The sequence below is a fragment of the Choristoneura fumiferana genome, chromosome 4, assembly GCF_025370935.1.
Source record: "Choristoneura fumiferana chromosome 4, NRCan_CFum_1, whole genome shotgun sequence".
NCBI classification, from domain to species: Eukaryota; Metazoa; Arthropoda; class Insecta; order Lepidoptera; family Tortricidae; genus Choristoneura; species Choristoneura fumiferana.
In genome coordinates this window covers 3,394,467-3,415,385 of record NC_133475.1, presented here as the reverse complement: position 1 = coordinate 3,415,385, position 20,919 = coordinate 3,394,467, and the positions used below count along the sequence as shown (strand labels likewise).

The following is a 20,919-nucleotide window of genomic DNA, read 5'->3' as shown; positions in this document are numbered from 1 at the left end:
TTTTGCTCACACTTTCGGGATTAAAAGCGGTTTATAATAACCTTACAACCCTCAGGGCACGATTGGTTTTGGATTTGTTAGTCTCGAGTCAGAGATGTACTTGTCGAATTTGTTGCTTGTTGAAATTGATAAGTCCATATCTTATAGTCGATTTATGATATAAAACACGGCGAAGTATAGGTTATTCGGGCTCGCGCAAAGATGGTTACGTATACCTTCACCTCCCTTCAAAAGTAACTTTTCCTCCCTGACGAGAGGGAGCAAACTGCAACTTTTCTGTTCAAGGCTTTTCGAAGTGTTTTATGGCAAATGCCATTTTTTGAAGTTGATAATTGTAAAGCCACGCCATTTTCTATGCTGGTGGTTCTTTAATAATATTTAGAATTTGTTTTTTCAAGTTTCCTAATGCTCGGTGTGAAAAGTTGTATGAGCAACTCGGGAGCAAAATTGTTTTCATCTTGGGCGTTAACACTTGAATCCCTCATTACGCTCAGGATTCAATTGTAGAATCCTTCGCTACATTCTGGATTCAATGTACGCCCTCGACGTAAATAAACCATTTTGCTCCCTTGTGACACAAATAACTATTTCCTTTGCTTGCATCATGACACTATTTATTGTCAAATTACATAATTTTTTAGCAACAGGAAGTACCCTATATTACGAGTATATATGTTGATTCCCACAGCTTTTGAATGAAAACATACTTTGAAGTGACAAAAAATTCTATTAGGCTCGAGAGGGTTGATGTACAGTCAAGTGCAAAAATATGTATCTATCCGAAACACTCAAAAATATGTTACCACAACTTTATTACGGTGGAATAAGAGTTTTTAGTACATATTTTAGAAGGGTTAGATAAGTTCATATTAAATTTTTGCACTCGACTGAACAACTTAGATCCCCGTAACCTACCCGAAGCTGCCTCGCACAATATCCCAATACATCAGAATCATCCAGCAGGTAAGTGTAGCGCATTAATCAACTTGTTTTTTAATTATTTATTCATAACTCTTTGTTTTCTTTTTCAGGCCAGGAATACAATTTCAACAAGCTGACAGAAGAAGAAGTCAACTCGCTAGGTCAAACATATGACTACGACTCTATCATGCATTATGCTCGGAACACATTCAGTAAAGGAACGTATTTAGACACGATATTGCCTTTAGAAGTCCATGGGAAGAAGAGGCCCGAGATAGGACAGCGAGTGAGGTTGAGCGTGTCAGACATAGCGCAGACGAATCTTCTGTATAAATGTGCCAGTAAGTATTCAGCTCAGCCTATACATTTACGAGTATTCCCCACCGCCAATCACAGGCCGGGAGATGAGCTGTCGGTAGGCCTCCAACAAGATGGAGCGACGACCTGGTTAAGATCGCGGGATCCCGGTGGATGCGGAAAGCACAACACCGGTCTGAGTGGAGATCCTTGGGGGAGGCCTATGTCCAGTAGTGGATCGTCCTGAAAAATGGGATGACACAGGCCTTAAAATGAGAAGACTGAGTTTGTAGTAATTTCGCCGTTGAATTTGGTTCTTACATATATGTATATTCCTTCACTCATGGTAATTTTATAATGTAATTTTGCACATAAGTTCCGAGAAACTTAGAGAACCCTCTGTTTCACGGGCAATAGGTCAAACCACTAGCTCGCCGCGGCTTTTTTAGGCTACTATGGCAGTTTAACTAAGAACAATTAAGAGAAACAATAATTAACTCGTTGGGTCTTAACTGCTAAGCTTATTCGACGAGATAGCAAATGTATTTAATTATAATTATTTCATTCAAACAAATGGTAAGAAACCGCTCCATAAATCAGCTTGGACCCGTCACGGACTTAAAGGCCTTATGGACAAAAGCTTTAACTCCCTAATAATTAAATGTCAAGCAGTACAGCCGACAGTCGACGCCATATCTTATAGTTGACTGAAACTGCAGAAAGTTTTTATTTAAGTACCTACATAAAACTGACCCGTGATTTACTCTTATCTCACCTGATGAAAAGTGCAGATGGGACCAAAGGTGTATCTCACGCGTGTGTGCGTGTGAGAGAGAGAGAGAAAACGAGTATGCTTGCATGAATGTGCGTACGGTTTATTTGTCGCTTACATTACTATTTGTCTTCCATATTATTTATTTTTATAAGTTTGAGTTTGCTTTATGAGATTTTGGAGATTATTAGGTAATGAGATTTTTAAAGAATGAACAAGATTTTCGGGTGCTCCAAATGGGGTTCAAACCCACGCCTACTGTGGCCATGTGCGCCAAGTTGTCCTACCAATTAGACAATCGGGGAAATTGACCAACAATCCGAAAATCTTGATCGCTTTCTTTCACCTACCGATCGATGTGTGGTGTCATCAATCGCCATTATCATAAGTCGGAACGCCTACCAATTGTTTAGGAAAGAGATAATATTGTACAGTTGCACTAATTATCTGTGACAGCGGAGCGTGTAAAAATGTCTGACGCGTCGCGTCCTACCGGTCCTAGAAAGAAATAGAGTCGTATCGGATATTATTTTATGTAGGTATTTTAAGTACTTTTTTTTGTAATATGTATTATTTATTTTTATTAACCCCCGAAGCGAAAAGAGGGGTATTATAAGTTTGACCGCTATGTGTGTCTGTCTGTCTGTGGCACCGTGGCTCTTAAACGGGTGAACCGATTTGGATGCGGTTTTTTATTTGAAATCAGGCTTTCTAGCAATGGTTCTTAGATATGTTTTATCAAAATTTGTTCAGCCGTTTTTGAGATAGCCGTTATGTTATTATAGCAGTGCAGTTCTATTCATAAGAGCTGGCACAAATGGATTGAACGAAAGTAATGTCGCTTAGACAGTTTTGTAGCAAAATTACATTTTCATGTTTGTGTGTAACACACAGATACTTTCCTTCACTCATTCAATCCATTCGTTCCAGCTTTTTGAATCCATCAGCCAAATAAGTGTTCTATCAATTTTTAAACAAGTTCCTCTCAAATGAATATTGTCACTAAAGTCGAACCTTCAAGTTGACAGACACGTCTATTGGCATTATTGTTTTATGACATGCAAACGATTATCAACTTTAGGGCTCAGATCAATAAAAAGTAAAGATGGAGCGCGGTGAAACGCCCGGTGAGGCCGTTTATAAAACATGTGTGTGTAGGCCGGTGTTGCATAAATAATTCTTATTACCCCGATACTACAAAAAAAAATGTCGTTACCGTTGAATAACGTTTTAAAATAGCGTTTTATTACTTTCACACTTTGATACCATTACTACAATAAAACGGTTGATAAACTTTACAAAGAACCAAATAACTACGTTGCGTGTCATTTTCTCACGTTTTAAGCCGTGTTAATAAAGAATAGAATAATAAAAAAGATTTATATTACATAGGCGGCTTTACTCAATACCTAATAGGTAACTACAATATTATAATGGCACACTAGTGTTGACGTTTATGTTAAGTAATAAGGTTTGGTGTAGTTTGGGTTGCAAAGTGTGGTGCGTGCCACTGTGTAGCACACGGATTGGTGTAGTTTGACCGGCCTCACTTCGTTGTTCGCAGCGCCCTATCTTTAGATTTTATTTGATTGAGCTTTAGGGGGTAGACCCATATTTGGCTGATGGGACGTTTGTTGATCGCAACCATTTTTTTTTTTAAATAGAAAACATTTGTCTTCTATGTAGAATGCGGGCGCACTCTCCTGGGCAACTCAGGCTGGTTCAACTCTCCGGGCTGGGGCTCGGAAGCTGCGCCGGCGTCGCCCGAGCGCTGCGAGTGGCGCATCGTCGCCACGCACGGGAGCGCGTCGTGCTCATATAACGGTGGGTCTTAAAAAATAAACTCTTTTTTTTTTTGGCAATGGAAACTTACTAAATCATGCCAGCCTTGTACGTCCCACTGCTCGGCACAGGCCTCCTCTCAGATAAGGGCCAGTGCAGATTGGGCACTTCACACACACAATTGAAGTACTTCACAGGTTTATACAGGTTTCCTCACGATGTTTTCCTTCACTGTAAAGCTCGTGGTAAATTTTAAATTTTATTTTGTACATGAATTTCGAAAAATTCAGACTTAACTGGTTAGGTACTCCTCTCATCTACTCAAAGGTTGACTGGTAGAGTTCCCTAAAAGGGATAAGTCCGCCTTTGTACAAGTATCTCAAAGTTTGTCAAATGTGTTTTGTTTCTTTTCTTTTGTACAATAAAGAGTTTCCATACATACATACATACTTCCGTTGCCAAAAGGGAAAACCGCTAACCTACGCTTTTATTGAAGTCGCGCGTCGTCCTTTATAAAAGCAGAATTAACTAAAAACCAAGGTAGCGAAAGAAAACTGTCAATAGCATTACGTCACATTAAAAGTTCGAAGCCTACGAATCATTATCAATCAAAATCAATCCAATTTAGTTTGCGTTTCCATAATTGCTAACAGCCAAATGGCATTAACAAAATTGCCAACTTGATTGTACAATGGCATAATAATATAGTCCCTTTTGACTTAATAAAATTTCACCCCGTACCTTTCATTTAAGGTTACAATATGACTATAGGAAATATATCTATAATAACTGTGTTGTCTGTACTGTTTACTATGCGTTGGTGCTCAATAAAGAGTCATTGTATTGTCTTGAAGGTGATCAAAAGCAGACCTTTCTTTTAAGAGACTTTTAAAAAGAACATACTGCTTAATCAGTCACTAATAATTTGTCAATCGCTTTTAATTTTAGAACATGATTTATCCGTTGAAAAAGTCAGATAGTTATTTTAATACTGACCGTTTTTCTGTCAGTTTAATTGCCTTCCAAAAACCGCGAAGTGCAACTGACAAGGACTAATAATTACCAATGTAGATTTAGAAATTAAATAGAACTTTTGACTTCGCAAAACATACGAATATTTTTTTGAAATAAGTAATTAAAAGTTAAATAATCCCAGCCTATATACGTCCCACTGCTGGGCACAGGCCTCCTCTCAGAATGAGAGGGCTTGGGCAGTAGTTCCCACGCGGGCCCAGTGCGGATTGGGAACTTCACACACACCATTGAATTGCTTCGCAGGTTTGTGCAGGTTCCTCACGATGTTTTCCTTCACCGTAAAGCTCGTGGTAAATTTCAAATGTAATTTCGCACATGAATTCCGAAAAACTCAGAGGTGCGAGCCGGGGTTTGAACCCACGATCCTCTGCTTGAGAGGCCATAGGTCAAACCACTCGGCCACCGCGGCTTTCAAACCACTCGGCCACCGCGGCTTAAAAGTTATCGTTATTTATTTGTTTCAATTATATAAGACTAAGAGAATACACATAATATTAAGAAAAAATAACCATACGTAAAACTTAACTATAAACTAAATACCTAACGTACATATTTAATAATAACTAAATTAAATCTAAAAAAGGCTGGCAGCATTCCCTCGTTGAATGGCGAAGGCGATTCGTTGAGAGAGATAGCTACAACTACCAGCCCTTTGGTCTCCAGTAGTGTCAAAATAAATGGCGTAAACCAACTTAAAATAAAAAAGGCTGAGGGCGGCTGTGGTTTTCAGTGCCTATACTGGTAGTTATAGGTAGTACATCAAACCTTGTATAATTGATGCTTACAGATTGAATAGACATTCAAAACTCGTCCCTAAAAACCAAATAACATCAACAAACCTACCATCTTGTACAGCAACAACTCGTAACTGACTCTAGTGCAATATAAGGCATATAACAAGGATGCTCTTATCTTACGTATCCTACGATAAAAGAACGTGAACTCAAGTGTTTGCCGAGAGCTTGAACGACTCAATTTCGTGTAGAGTGGGTACCGTACTGAGACAATGGCCGAATGCTAGAGGCTCTTCGGTTTTTGCAAAGGGTCTTGACGTTAAAAACTGGATTGCCTGAATTACGTGACCGTATCTTAAAATAATCACATGTATACAGCAGGGCTACTACGAAACTCGAAACTCGAAGTTCGTATCGTACCGTCCCTCTCGCTCTCGTTTTAAATAGTAAAAGTGTCAGAGGGACCGCACGACACGAACTTCGAGTTTCGAGTTTCGTAGTAGCCCTGCAGTTTCATGGTAGTAAGAACTATCACGAGATTAACAATAACAACTCTATATACTACCCAAACTTACTAAATAATATACGTACATGCCGTACATACATATTTATTTTTTTATTTATGCTTATGACACTTATTAAGTTTTCGCTGTAAATATACAACAATTTATGAACTGATCTATAAATATTCCAAGGTAATTAAAATGTCTTCTTCTATAAAGAAAATATCCGTGAGAATATTTTCACAGAACAGCCCGAGGGCTTTCCGGATATATTAAGAAAAAATAAAGACGGATTACTGGCCTATACCCAAGATAATCCGAGTTTACATACAGCATGTAACAAAAATTCTAAACGATGAATCACTATGATATGAAGGCATAAGCTATAAAAATATCGCTACTTAACGAACTTTTACAAAAAGTTTTAGTGCATGCCTTGCCACGGCGGTGTAGGGTTCTGTACTAATATTCAGCAACCATTTAACCTTCTAAATCCTAATTATTTTTAACAGGTGTAGTAAATACCTAAGACCTGGGTCACCATCTTTGTTATTTTGGATATTATTTCAAGATCTTTATTCAATGAACAATAACTGCTTTATAATACATTCGGCCGTTATTCTTATAGTGTTAATTTGTTCTTTATAAATAGGTAGACGAGGACTTACGACTCCTTATTATACATAAAAACAAGATAATAAGATCTAAAAAGGCAAACTTATCCCTTAAAGGGATCTCTTCCAGTTAACCTTTGAAAGATTGATAGGATATCAGAAAAAAACCGGCAAAGAGCGTGTCGGACACGCCCGAAATAGGGTTCCCTAGTCATTACGAAAAATTAAGTAATATTTTTCTAAGGATTTCGTATTTTATACGGAATCTTCCCTAGTTTAGGTATATTTTATACCTTAGGCTGCTATTTACTCTTAAACTACTAATAATTCTCAAGCAAACTTAACCGTTATAGTTTTCCTTGAAAGTTGAATATACTTACTACCATCCTGAATTTTTTTTTAAATTTTCCACCACCGGTTTAGATTTTAATGAAAATTTGCACTTTAAAGTTGAATATTTCGCAAACATGTCCCTGAATCGAAAAATCGTCCCCTAATAGTTTTAAAAGACCTATCCAACGATACCCAACACTATAGAGTTGGATGAGAAAAAAAAAATCACCCCCCCTTTACGTCTATGGGAGGTACCCTAAAAAAAATATTTTTTTTAATTTTTAATTGTACCATTTTGTCGGCATAGTTTACTTATATATTCGTGCAAAATTACAGCTTTCTAGCATTTATAGTCCCTGAGTTAAAGCCGCGGACGGACAGACAGACAGACATGGCGAAACTATAATGGTTCCGTTTTTGCCATTTTGGCTCCGGAACCCTAAAAAGAGTAACACTACGAGTACAATGAAAAGATAAAATAACCGAAACTGAAAACCGAGGTTACTATTAAAATAAAATTAATAATCTTGATCAAACTATGTAAAATGCATCTGCATTGAATATTTGTATTCGTGTAGTTAAATTTCCTGCCCACTCGCTTGGATAATAAAAATAAACAACGCAAACTCAACTAAATACACCCATAACCAAAACCACCACCACTAATTTTAATAAAGCGAATCTATTTCATCATCATCATCAGCCGAAGACGTCCACTGCTGGACAAAGGCCTCCCCCTTAGAACGCCACAATGAACGACAACACTGCGATCCCCAAGCCGCCTGCCAAGCGTGGGGATTATGGCAACCCCCCCCCCCCCCCCCCCAAATAAAAATGAATCTATTTACTTTCCGATTATTATTAGATACCTCACTAATCCCAAACCCTATTAACTCTGTCATAACTACCCACATTATTTTCAATTTCCGTGACAACTTTAAACGCCAACTCAATCCCTGCTTAACCATAAATCCTAAAACTTACCGACAGTTGTTCGTAGATTGACAAACTCCTACGCCTACAGTATTTCTACTAAGCCAAGGAATTAATAGCTGTAAACTGGGAACCGCAAACGTAACCTAAGCTGTAGTGACCGGAGAAAATTTACGATCTCTGACCGCCAGATTATCAGGAGCCCCCACCGATCCCTGCCCCTTTAAACTTTATAGGGGAAGGAAGAGACATTATGATTATTCAAGGGTCATGTTAAGCTGGTGAGTTTGGTTAGAACGGGATCTGGTATTGCCCCAGCGGCCCGCCCGAGTGGAAAGTTATTGCTCCCTATAACATTCGAAGTGCAATGTGTAATATTAGTGCTAAAGCTTTTTCTGCGTATGGCAGGTTTTGCGGATGGTTGTGTGCAGTTACCTACTTTTAGGGGTACGCATCTTCAAAAGGAACCCCTATTTCTATACTGTAAGAATATAATGAAAAGTTGAACAATACAACTTTACTTGATATCTACACTCGTTCCTGAGATAAAGTTTCTAGATAGACAGGCGGACATTCAACTTTTCATTATTTTCTTACAGAACATTAACACATAACACCGCAAAAAAACCGGCCAAGTGCGAGTCGGACTCGCGCACCGAGGGTTCCGTACAAATTTTACAATTTTTCCTTTATCTGTGGTATAAGTTGCTGGTTTTGATTCCCTTGCGAGTGTCGAAAATTTGCAGCATAAACGGCTGTAGGTATCTTTTGATTGCGTTGGCTTAGAAGTTTGATTTTTTCATAGCTCCAAGGGACAGTAGACCTGAGTATTTGATATGAATTTCAGCTTAATACTCGTAACTCCATGGGTTCCTGAGAAAAAGTTTCTTGACAGACGGAAAGACCGACAAAAAGTGATCATATAAGGGTTCCGTTTTTTCCTTTTGAGGTACGGAACCCTAAAAAATCACAAAAGAAACAAAAATAAAAAGCACTCTCAAATATTTACGGGCATGGAGATATCGGCCAACCATTCATGAAAATCGTATTTCTTTTGGTAATTTTAGTTCAAAAATCATGAAAAACCACTAAAAACGGCCCTCAAAATACATCTGACCTTTGAAAATTAGGAGAATAAAATCTTTCCATTTCAAGATTCTAAACCATATTGGCCTTTTCAAAATACTGAGCGGCAAAAAATCTGGCCTCAAATGTATGCAGTAATAGGTCATTTTGTACGGTGGGCCAAATTTTGTGGCGCTGACTACTACTACCCTATTCTAGCAATGTTTGACATTTAAACAGAATAATACTCATTCGTAAGGAACCAACCCAAAAATAGACTGCAAATATTGGATTTGAGGCTCCTGGGTTTGAGATCGTTGCAGACTTTTATGTCGTCTTGTTCCTTTTTTAGTACGGGTATCTATATTGTTATTAGGTTTCCGTCCGTCAGTCGGCCAAAATGGAGTCTATGAAGGATAACTTTGTTGTCAGTCTGTAAGACAACAACTACTATGTCCGGGCATTCCATATAAGTTTTCATGCATACCCCCAAACCCCAAATTTGGGACTTTTGAGTTAAGTATACAGAAACATTGATTTGATGTGCGACATATTGAGGCATGTCGCACAGACCCAGCTATCCCCATATCCCCAACAAAACACAAAATGCAAACCCGTTTAAACTGTATGAGTCTGTGCTTGTGAGCTCTGTGGCAAGGTCCAGTCGTTCAAAGCCTCAGTAGGTATAGCCAGAAACAGGACCTAAATTTATTAAATTTATCATGCATGAAATTAATATGGTTTAAATTTGATTTTGTCCCATAACGTTAAGGCGTACAATCTCTGTTACTCGACACCCCCTTGGGAACAGAGGGCGAGCCTTTTTAGGGCTATCCAGGGGTTTCAGCTTATTTTTAAAAGTCGCTGAACTAATGTTGTTCATTTTGACGAGTATGATCTATGTTTAAATTATTTGCTCATATTACAGGCCACGTTATTATAAAATCTCTACCGCTTCATTTAGAGACATGATGATAATATTACTTGTTTTAATGCAACAAACATCAATAGAATCCTCGTCATCCGTTTTTTTTTAAGTTTAAAAACGCGTGTTCTACGAGTATCATAGTGTACCTACTATGTACCTACTATGTTTAAATAATCGTGTATGGTCCCAAAGCAATTTTGAGAATCCCATGTGAATCTATCTGTATATCTTATACCTTTAAACGAGCAATTCTTACATATACATATATAATTATATATCTCGAAAACGGCTCCAACTCCAACGATTTCAATGAAATTTGGTAGGTATGTGGGGGTTTTCGGGGATAACAAATCGGTCTAACTTGGTCTTATCTTTGGGAAAACGCTTATCGAATTGTAGCCCGAGCAAAGCTCGGTCACCGAGGTACTATAATGAGGGCTATCGTTTTTTGTCTCACTAGATGGCGCACTGTTGCGTGAGGTTTTTAAGTATGGTTTTGAAAGTCTGTTTTTACGGGCGTGGAAACAAAGTTTAGATTAAAATCATATTTAATACACCTTCAAACCGTACCATATAAATATCGAGCATGCCAGTGTTGCATAGTCCCCGTTTTGTTCGGGAAAAAGGGAGGACAAAGGTTTCCGAAAGACAAAACTGTCTGAAAACACAGACATTCATTGCCCCGGAACGCATATTTGCCATAATTAATTACAGATATTGCAAAATATTCACAAAATTATTCTAATTCTGAATAAACCCGCGTAGCTCACCCAAAAACTATGAGATTTGACATTTCGGAGACCTCACGCTACACTAGCGCCTCTAGCGGCGAATACATTCGCGATAGCCGTCATTCCGGTATTTCAATTGTGCAGCTAGACTTTTGCCCTTGCCGTGCTCAGTTTTTCCCGTATCCGCTTTTGCCCGTGCCCGTATAGTTTGACATAGGTACCTAATCATTTGTACGGAACTCTCGGTGCTCAATTCACTTGGCCGGATTTTGTACCCATATTGTTATTTATAGGCAGTAAATCTCTAATTGGCAGTTTTCCTCTTAGGCAATTTTCATTTGAGCGGCGATCAATCACTTACTGGTTAATTGTTCGTTTAGGGGAAATAGAGGAATACTTTAATACAATTATTCTGTTTCTGAGTAAAATCAGAAGTGGTATTATTAATTAAGTTTAATTGGTATGAAGGAGTTGCGAGATTTGGATGGATGCCTATTGTTTATAGAGAAAGGAAATATTTGAACATGAAACTACCGTGAGACTCACTCATATTAAATATAATGACCCGGATAACTCACGTCTTAAATCGAGTTTAGCTCGACATGTTTCGGTCTAATCCGTAGCCCTTCGTCTTCGGAGCAAACGACGGAGCTTCGGTTTGCTCCGAAGACGAAGGGCTACGGATTAGCCCGAAACATGTCGGGCTAAACTCGATTTAAGACGTGAGTTAGCCGGGTCATTATATTTAAAGGAAATATTTATTTAACTTTGACTTTGGTGTCTGACTGAACATTCGGTTTCGATGAGTTCAGACGATAAATTGTAGTTTTAGATACTTGAATACGAGTATAATAGATTTTGGTGGGTAAATAACATAACCTAACTTAACCAACTTAGAAAATCTGACCAACCCCCGACATTATCATTTCACAATTCAACATATCAAAAGCGGCGAAACTGATTTTTATCAAATATAGCTAAGAATCACCGCAAGAAAACTCGCTTTCACATAAAAAACACATTAAAATCGATTCATCCGTTTGACACCTACGATGCCACAACAAACAGACCAAAACAGACTTTGACGTCAAATTTATAACCACCCTCGTTTTGCGTCGGGGATTAAAAATAGAGAAAAAATCCTTTGCAGTCAGCAAATACTCATGTTACATTCTATTTAATGACATATCCCTAGCTTCCAAACCATCACAATCGTATCTGTACTTACCTGGTCATCCGCGAAAAGGAATTCGTTACATTATGAGCCAGTGACGTCACGGGTTGCCAACAAAAGCACTGTCACAGAGATTTATTGTGTTTCCAATTGTGTTTTAGGGAGGTCAGATGGTAAATAAATCATTATCGATATTATCGGATCGCATTGTTTATCTCTCAGATTTCAACAAAATTTGGTAGGTAGACTCAGTCCATGATTCCGAGCTGGAAAAACAGGGTCTCCAGATGTGTCCCCAAAATATTGTATGGATGTGTCCGTTTTGTTACGAATTTTACTTAATATTTTTCGTAACAAATCGGACACATCCATACAATATTTTGGGGACACATCTGGAGACCCTGTTTTTTCAGCTCGAAATCATGGACTGAGTCTACCTACCAAATTTTGTTGAAATCGGAGAGATAAACTCAGGGTACAACGGTAGATAGAAATGCCCAATTCAATTTTGTTCTTCATGAAGTAAACTAGTAAGTAATCGATATACTTTTTACTGTGGCTGCTGTGTGTGTCATATTAGTATATGAGGCGGTTTTTTTTCTAATTGGAAAAAAAACTATGGCTTTGTAGAAATGAGCTATGATTTCTAGTACCGATATTCGATATATCTGTTTCCCTCCATTGATAATTTGAAGATGATTTCATGCCCAATTTCCAAATAATTCTAGACATTTTCGTTGTCATTATAAGACAAAGAGAAAAAAAAATGTATCGATATTTCCAGATGTCGATATTTTCTATCCAAACCCAGTGCTTTGTTGGTTTATTTGCCTTTGTACACATACCTACTTCTCGAATAAAATGTACATAGAATTCATTGACTGTTGTGGTAGAGTTTGTTATTATTTGTCTGCGGTGAAGCATAAAGGAAGGTTATGTAGTTATTCTAGTATTTACCTGTTATTAGATTATCCAGATAATAAAAAATAATGGTACTTATGCCCTTCTCAGGGTGTAGATAAATATATGTATGTCCATACCAAATTTAATCTAAATAGGCTTAGTGGTTTAAACGTGATGACGATACAAACGAACGGACATTATACCTACCTACTACTTTCACATTTATAATATTACTAGCGGTTTCCCGCGACTCCGTCCGCGTAGAGTTCGTTTATAGTTTAACTATATAATTTTCTGGGATAAAAAATATCCTATGTTCTTCCCCAGGACTCAAACTATCTGTGTACTGAATTTCACCTAAATCGGTTCAGCGGTTTAGACGTGAAAAGGTAACAAACAAACAGACCTACAAACTTTCGCATTTATATTATTAAGTGGGATTATGGCGGATATATGGCAGAGTAGGAATAGGTCGCATAGGTAGGACGCATCTGCAATCCCCCTGGTGTTGCAGGTGTCTATGGGCGGTGGTGATCTCTAACCATCAGGAGACCCACTTGCTGGTTTGCCATCCACTTGAATAAAAAAAGGTACTTTTCACCTTGGAAAATAAAGCAGCCACAAAACAAATTTTTAGAAAATCTTTATGTTAAGTTGTGTGTAACAAACAAATCAACAAATGCGGCCGTTCGTGCTAGCTGTTAAACCTTTGGGCAGGTAACGTAACGAGAAAACGTAGTGATCATAAAATCTGGGACCAGCCCTGAATAAAACCCTAAAAACTAACTGGTTTGCTGACTTAGTGTGTAAAATGTTCACGTTTCAAGTTTCGAGTTTCCCTGTAGTAAGTTTACTTAGACGACAAATTTTTGAAAAAAGTCCTGAAGAGACGAAAACAAACCCGGAGGACGCTCATCTAATAGTTGGGTAGTTTAAAATATTCTAGAACAAATTTACGTTTATTTATCTGTTACCTCTTTGCGGGCAAAACCTCTCCATATAAACAATTATTCACTCCGAGCGTTCCCTTCTGAATTAATGAATTTACGGAGCTTTTATTTCAAGTCCGAATGCGGTCATTGGAAACCATAAATCTCTGTTCAGACTCAGCGAGCTCAATAGAAACATGTATATATTCTATAATCTATACATGTTTCTATTGAGCTCGCATCTATATGCAAGCACAGAAGTACCTAAAGAGAAATAGAGTGCAACGCGAGTTAAAAATGCTAGGCTATCGTATCGGACTAAAAGCCTTTAAATTGATTATTGCAATGATTTCAGTTCAAAAGAGAAGAGGGTAGTACTATACAAAAATATTGGCTCTTTTCAGAAATCGACATCCACAAATCGGAAGAATGTCGCTCCGAGTGGGTGGAAATCCGGGATGGCTACATGCCAAATGCGCCAGTCCTGGGCCGTATTTGTGGCTCAGGCAAGGGGCCTATGATGCGGTCTACGGGCTCTAGACTCACCGTGGTCTACCAGCCCGGGCCTAGGTCTAAGCCGCATAAAGGATTCAAGGCGCATTATGAAGGTATGTAGGTAGTTTCTGCGAGGTAAAGGCTGCATTCGAAAAGTAACTATGAGTAAAAGTAGAATGATTACCTACCCCTTTGTTGACCACTGAAAGTGCTAACTCACTTCATGTGGCCATACCATTTAAGCCTGTTTTCTTTTTAAAACCAAACTTATAATAATGGGTTACTAACTGTCCTGTTATCCCTGGGTATGTCTTGCTTTTGGAATATCCTCGGGCGTTCTGGATTTATAAAGTGTCCTAATAATGTCCTATATACCTGTGTAGTGTACCTATATACCTCTATCTACACTATGCTACTGCGTCCTGTTTTTAAAACAATCTTTCCTTGTTCTCTAGCTTGAAATCCTAGTTTTTTATATATCGTGAAATGGCGCCATTTCATGGTAAGCCTAGAAGTAGGTCAGGCTATCACGATGTGCCTGAGAAACAATACGGCAGATCGATTAGAGCAACGCATTCGTCGATATTCCTAGCTCTATACCGGGCACATCGTGATATGCCGAAAAAAGTAAAAATTTAGGTACGACGACGAAGCGAGGAGTGGTTAGTAGGAATTGTGACCACAACGCACGCGCCGAGTGAGCGAAGCGAGCGTGCCGCGGCAGCGACCGGTGAAGTGCCAGAGCCGATATGGCGGCTTTTCATGATATACCAAGGACTGCTGGCCAAATCATGAAACCCAAACGTCACTAGGCAAATCGTTAAACGGTAAGTTTTGAACGATATGGCGGATGTCCCTTAGCCAATTCATAAAATGGCGCCATTTCGCGATATGCCTAGAATTTCGTGATATGGCGGATTTTACGATCGGCCGCCGATATATGAACTACCACTAGGTAGAGGACTCAAAATGGTATGATTTTTGCAGCCGTTTGTGGAGGAGACATCGAGGTGGACAGCAGCGGACACTTGGAGTCACCAAACTACCCTGATGATTACCAGCCAAACAAATTGTGCATCTGGAAACTGTCCGTGCCAGAAGTATGTGAAGACTTTATCCCACCATATTACTAGAGACGAGCCGTTTCCCTTTTTCCCACAATCTAGAAAGCTGAGACACCCTGCGTTAGCGGGCGAATATTCGAGCGTTTTGACCGCGCGGTCAAATTTCATTAGCGTCCCACGTTTATTAGCACAACGGAAAGACAAGTAACAAGAATTTTAATCACGCTAAATTCAGCATCGGTATTGTCTTAAATTTTCATAAAAAAAAACCTGGGCATTACCTCTTATAATAACACCTGCGAAGACACTAATGACAAAAAACGCTGCAAAAACGCTGAATATTCGTCCTAACTCTCTAAGGGTCTTAGAATCTTGGAGAAAACATCAATTTTGTACTAGAACTATTGGCAAAATAATACGTGCAAAATTGGTGCTACATATTATAAACAAAGGTCGTCTGACTGACAGTCTATTGGAAGCGATTCTGTTGGCTATCGCCGGACACGTCCTCGTCCTCAACCGCCACACCGCCAGGGTGAAGCTGTAACAGTGGCAACACTAACAGCATATCCATTAAAAAAAACACAACGACAGACTATTCCCACTTCCCCTTGGACTTTGAGAGCTGAAAGTTTTGGATAGAAGATGTTGTCCAGAAATAATAATAAAAACACAGAATCCCGCAGTCCCCGGGAGTTCTGCAACGAAGGAGACAATGTAGTTTTCGTATATAATTTTTTTCAAAACTTTCTTATCCCACAGGACTACCAAGTGGCCCTCCGTTTCCATTCCTTCGAGGTGGAAAACCACGATACATGCTCGTACGACAAGGTGAAGGTGCGGGATGGGGATTCCATGGACAGTCCGCTCATCGGCATGTTCTGCGGACACAAAATTCCGCCTGACATCAGGTAAAGCAAACAAGTCACGACCATGTTCGTTTAGAACTAACTACTTCACAGGATAGCCGTGATTATGGCTAAGTTTTCACTAGAAATGTACGAGGATGTAAAAAACAATAGAAACGCTTCATTTAGCTACTTATTCTCGCTCCGAGCTGTATTTGCCTACTGTGCGAGAAACAAAAATGAATAGCTGAAACGTTTCTATTGGTTCATGAAAAACACATTCCTCGTGATCCTCACACATCTCTGGTGCAAACGTAGTCTATATAGCTTGTTGAACAGAGGCCGTGGACTGGACTCTCGCGGAGTATGGATTCTTGGACACGCAGAAAAACAGTGTTCGTAGTAGCATTAGGCGTAGGTAGGGGCGTAGTTTTGCATGTGGTAGGACCTTGTGCAAGGTCCGCCCGGATTGCTACCACCATCTTGCTCGCTAATCCTGCCGTGAAGCAGCAGTGCTTGCACTGTTGTGTTTCGGCGTGGAGAGTAAGACAGCCGGTGAAATTACTGTCACTTGAGGTATCCCATCTTAGGCCTCTAGGTTGGCAACGCATCTGCAATCCCCCTGGTGTTGCAGCTGTCTATGGGCGGTGGTGATTTCGTACCATCAGGAGATCCACTTGCTCGTTTGCCACCCAGTCGAATAAAAAAAAAAATAGGGAATTTCAGACCAGCTCCCCGTGGCTTACTCTGAAGAAACGGACCATCCTGTGCTCTTCTATTCAGTGGTTCCGTACCTGGCAGAACGCGCACTAAACACGGAAACGGTCGTCACGCCGCTACTCGCTGATGTCCAGTTCGCTGCCTAAGAGTTGCTTCCTTTCAGGGCTATAGGGCAGGGAGATAACTTTTTACTTTAACGTAGCATGCGACTACAGCTGGATCATATCATAACGTAACATAAATTTGTTCCATATCACTTTCGTGTACACATTTCTGTAGAAATGGCAGAAGATTCTATTACGGTTTCAAATTATGTAGTAGAACTACAAGAAAATGCCATCGAAATCTACAGCCAATTAGTAAAAAAATGTGACCATGAAAATGAGGTGGCTGAGACGCTCGAATAATGACCCAACTATCCTCTGAAGTATTTTTTTACTTTGTTAGTGAATTTTTCAGGGTACTGTTAAAACGATATTTTGCTTTATAAGTGTCGGATCATTGAAAAAATTTCAGAATCCTTCATGAAAGGTACTTTGAAAATGTATTACTGTATTACTAGGTCAACCTCCAACAAGCTGCTCGTCATCTTCGAGTCCGACAGTTCCGTCCAGAAGGCCGGTTTCTCTGCGACATTCATGAAGGAGTTCGACGAGTGTTCCATCATCAACCACGGCTGCAGCCACTCCTGTGTCAACACGCTGGGCGGCTACGAGTGTGCGTGTGACATTGGATACGAACTGCATTCGGATGGGAAGAAGTGTGAAAGTAAGTGGTGATGGGACTTAGTTTAAGCTTAGCGGCCTGAGGCCGTATGCCTAACGTTTCTGACGCTCGCAATCGCAATTAAGTGACAGTTTTTGTGTATGCGAAATCTGTCATTTGATTGCGATCGCGAGCATCAGAATCGTTAGGCAATACGGCCTCTGAACTGGAGTTAAAAGTTGTATTTTTGACAAAACAAGATTACACAAAATGTTTGAAAGACTCTCGCGTTACTTTGCGGAGAATATCAATGAACAGCTACAGAAACGGGGAAAATGAGGGAGGCCTATGTCCAACAGTGGACGTCCTACGGCTGATATGAAAGAAAGAAAAACATCGGCACAACAAAAAAAAAACAATTAAAAATAAGACAACTTTAGACATAACTACTCTTATATGTATACTAAAAACAAAAGAAACATTGTGCCGAAAGAAGCAAAAACGGCCATACTCAATGTGATATGATGAGATTATGATGATGAGCTAAAGTGAGCTACAGAAACATACAGGCAGACAGCTACGTCTGCGCGACACAAATTATACAGTTCAATGCAATTCAGTTCAGTTGAGTTTCATACAGAAACTCGCCTTGCCCAACTGCGACATAATCAACAGTTAAGTATCACACAGGCCTAAGTATCAAAACCACGCATAACGTTCACAGAAATAGGTGATAATTATAACACATTTCAAACACGAGTGTTAGTACATTCTCACAGCTACACTTGTGTCAATTCCCAAACTATGTATATGTATATAACTAATAAACATTCAAAGAAACCTTAAACTACCCACATCCTTTCCTATTTTAACATTTTATCACTTTTAAAAAAGCTACATTTATAATTGTTAATATGGACCTGTATGAAATTAACACCTGAATGAATCCATTATTTAGGTGACACACCTTGTTTCTAGACGCCTGTGGTGGAGTCCTATACACCCCGAACGGCACAATCACCTCGCCCTCGTTCCCGGACCTGTACCCGCCGTCCAAGAACTGCCTGTGGGAGATCGTGGCGCCGCCGCAGCACCGGATCACCCTGAACTTCACCCACTTCGACTTGGAGGGGAACAACATGTACCAACAGGTAAGCCTTTTATTTAGTACGTATATATATAGCCTTTGGGGGCCATCCATAAATTACGTCACACCAATTTTGACCATTTATATCCCCACCCCTTTGTCACACCTATTGCTATGAAAATCGTCATTGTTTTGTTTCTGTCACAAAATGAATTCAAGAAATGCACTACAAACTTCGTGATATCTTCTCGTCCATTATTCCGCAATGTCTGAAGACTAGAGTCTTTGACCAGTGAGTGTTGCCAGTAATAACTTATGGCGCTGAGACGTGTTCCTTGACTGTTGGCCTTTAAGAGAGGCTCAGAGTCACGCAACGAGCTGTGGAGAGAGCTATGCTTGGAGTTTCTTTGCGCGATAGAATCCGGAATACGGAAACTCATTGGGGGAGAAAAGTCCTCGAGTGGCGACCACGAACCGGAAGACGAAGCGTTGGCAGAACTTTCACCAGGTGGACTGACGACATCGTGAGAGTTGCAGGAAACCGGTGGATGCAAGTGGCGAGTTGTCGTTCATTGTGGCGTTGTAAGGGGGAGGCCTTTGTTCAGCGGTGGACGTCTTCCGGCTGATGATGATGATGATGATGATCACTAGAAGCTCAGCGCACCCTTAAGCTGAATTCGCTCTACCCCGATCAAACGACCTCTGCGGATAAGCGCTATTTCATTACCTTTACAGGAATGCGAGTACGACAGCGTGACGGTACACTCGCGACTCAGTGCCGACAAGCTGCGACGCCACGGGGCTTTCTGCGGCTCGGCACTACCGCCGCCTGTTACTTCCGACGGCTCCGTTCTCAGGGTTCAGGTCAGTCAGCCATTTGAGGCCACATACAGGCCACATAAGGCCATGCCACTTGCGGCGTGGCACCGTTACAACTCGATTCCCACCGACCGGGTTTCCTAATTGTTTCACGAAATGTCATCGCGTTAGTGGCGACAAGTATATAGCAAAGCGTGTGTGCACACTCCGGGTTGCAGTCTTAAGGCGCTAGGATAGTACATCCTGGGTTACCTGTGCACGATCTAAATCTTTGGATACTGTTGTTCACCACGTGGCCAGCGGGCAAACTTTGCTTCTTTTCTTTAGGCAAAGCCCATAACGAACCATAAGCAGAAGCAATAAAACTCGGTTTTACTTTACAGTTCACATCAGACGCGTCAGTCCACCGTTTCGGCTTCGCCGCAGCATACTACATAGACGTGGACGAATGTGCCGAGAACAACGGCGGGTGCCAGCACGAGTGTCACAACACGCTGGGCGGCTACGAGTGTGCTTGCCGGAGTGGGTTTACCCTGCACCCGAATAAACAGGACTGCAAGGAAGGCGGCTGCAAGCATGATGTGACGCAGCCGCATGGGACTATCGTCAGGTAAGTGGGGGAAACCAATGCTTGTGGACTCCGGGGGAGTATGATTGCAAAGCTGAATCTTAAAGGAATTGACGGAAGGGCACCACCACCACCAGAAGCGACGCCTGCGGCTTTATTTACCTAAGTGTCAAAGATCGGTGGTGGCAACCACGGAAGGCATTGACTGAAGAACAAACATATGAAGATAATACATCTTTGAAGTAGAAAGTGGCTACAATATGATCGAGTGTGTGCGCCACCGGAGCATGAGTTTCACACAGCAGAAAATTTACTGTAAGACCGTGACGTGACACAGCTGAATGGGTCTTCAGCAGAAGTCAAGTCGGTCAGAATGTATTTTTTTTAATATATTTATACATACTTATACGTAAGTCTATCGATGGCAGATAAGAGACAATTTTAGGGCAGTTTGGTACCTATTACAAACCATACTGCAACTCAAAAAGTATCAAAAGTTGATAGTCTAGATTTTGAGGTTGAAAGAGAAATTTCTAACATGCTATTTTTATTTGTCAACAGTCCGAATTACCCAGACCAGTATCCCTCGAGAAAGGACTGCGTGTGGCAGTTTTCTACAACACCAGGACACAGAGTTAAGCTTATTTTCAACGTGTTCGAATTGGAACCACATCAGGCAAGTCACCGTAAAATTTTGTAGGCTCCGGATTTACGGCTGCTCACTCAATCACAAGCCGAAAAAATATTTCAGCCACATGTCACATGTCAGGTAGTGCAATGCTCGTTAGCTGGCTGAACATTTATTTTTTCAAGTCGGCAGTCGCGTAAAATGAGTAGCTTAATCTAATTCATAGGTCCTATTTTGCAACGTCTGGAACAAACAAAGACCATAATCTCTTTCTTCCGTAATCCATCATTATACTGTTCGACGGACAGTATGGGCGAATGCGATTGTGATT

The 20,919-nt window shown here is 40.2% G+C and overlaps 1 protein-coding gene across 1 annotated transcript in view; it reads left to right on the top strand.

Moving 5' to 3' along the window:
• LOC141427286 (bone morphogenetic protein 1-like) overlaps positions 1-20,919 on the top strand; it is a 101,215-nt gene that overhangs the window by 73,529 nt on the left and 6,767 nt on the right. Inside the window, exons 8-17 of the mRNA XM_074086582.1 lie at positions 1,032-1,262; positions 3,677-3,797; positions 14,030-14,262; positions 15,137-15,249; positions 15,976-16,124; positions 17,344-17,549; positions 18,465-18,637; positions 19,309-19,437; positions 19,776-20,002; positions 20,522-20,636. Of these exons, the coding sequence (XP_073942683.1) occupies positions 1,032-1,262; positions 3,677-3,797; positions 14,030-14,262; positions 15,137-15,249; positions 15,976-16,124; positions 17,344-17,549; positions 18,465-18,637; positions 19,309-19,437; positions 19,776-20,002; positions 20,522-20,636 (1,697 nt within the window). The remainder of the gene's footprint in view (positions 1-1,031; positions 1,263-3,676; positions 3,798-14,029; positions 14,263-15,136; positions 15,250-15,975; positions 16,125-17,343; positions 17,550-18,464; positions 18,638-19,308; positions 19,438-19,775; positions 20,003-20,521; positions 20,637-20,919) is intronic.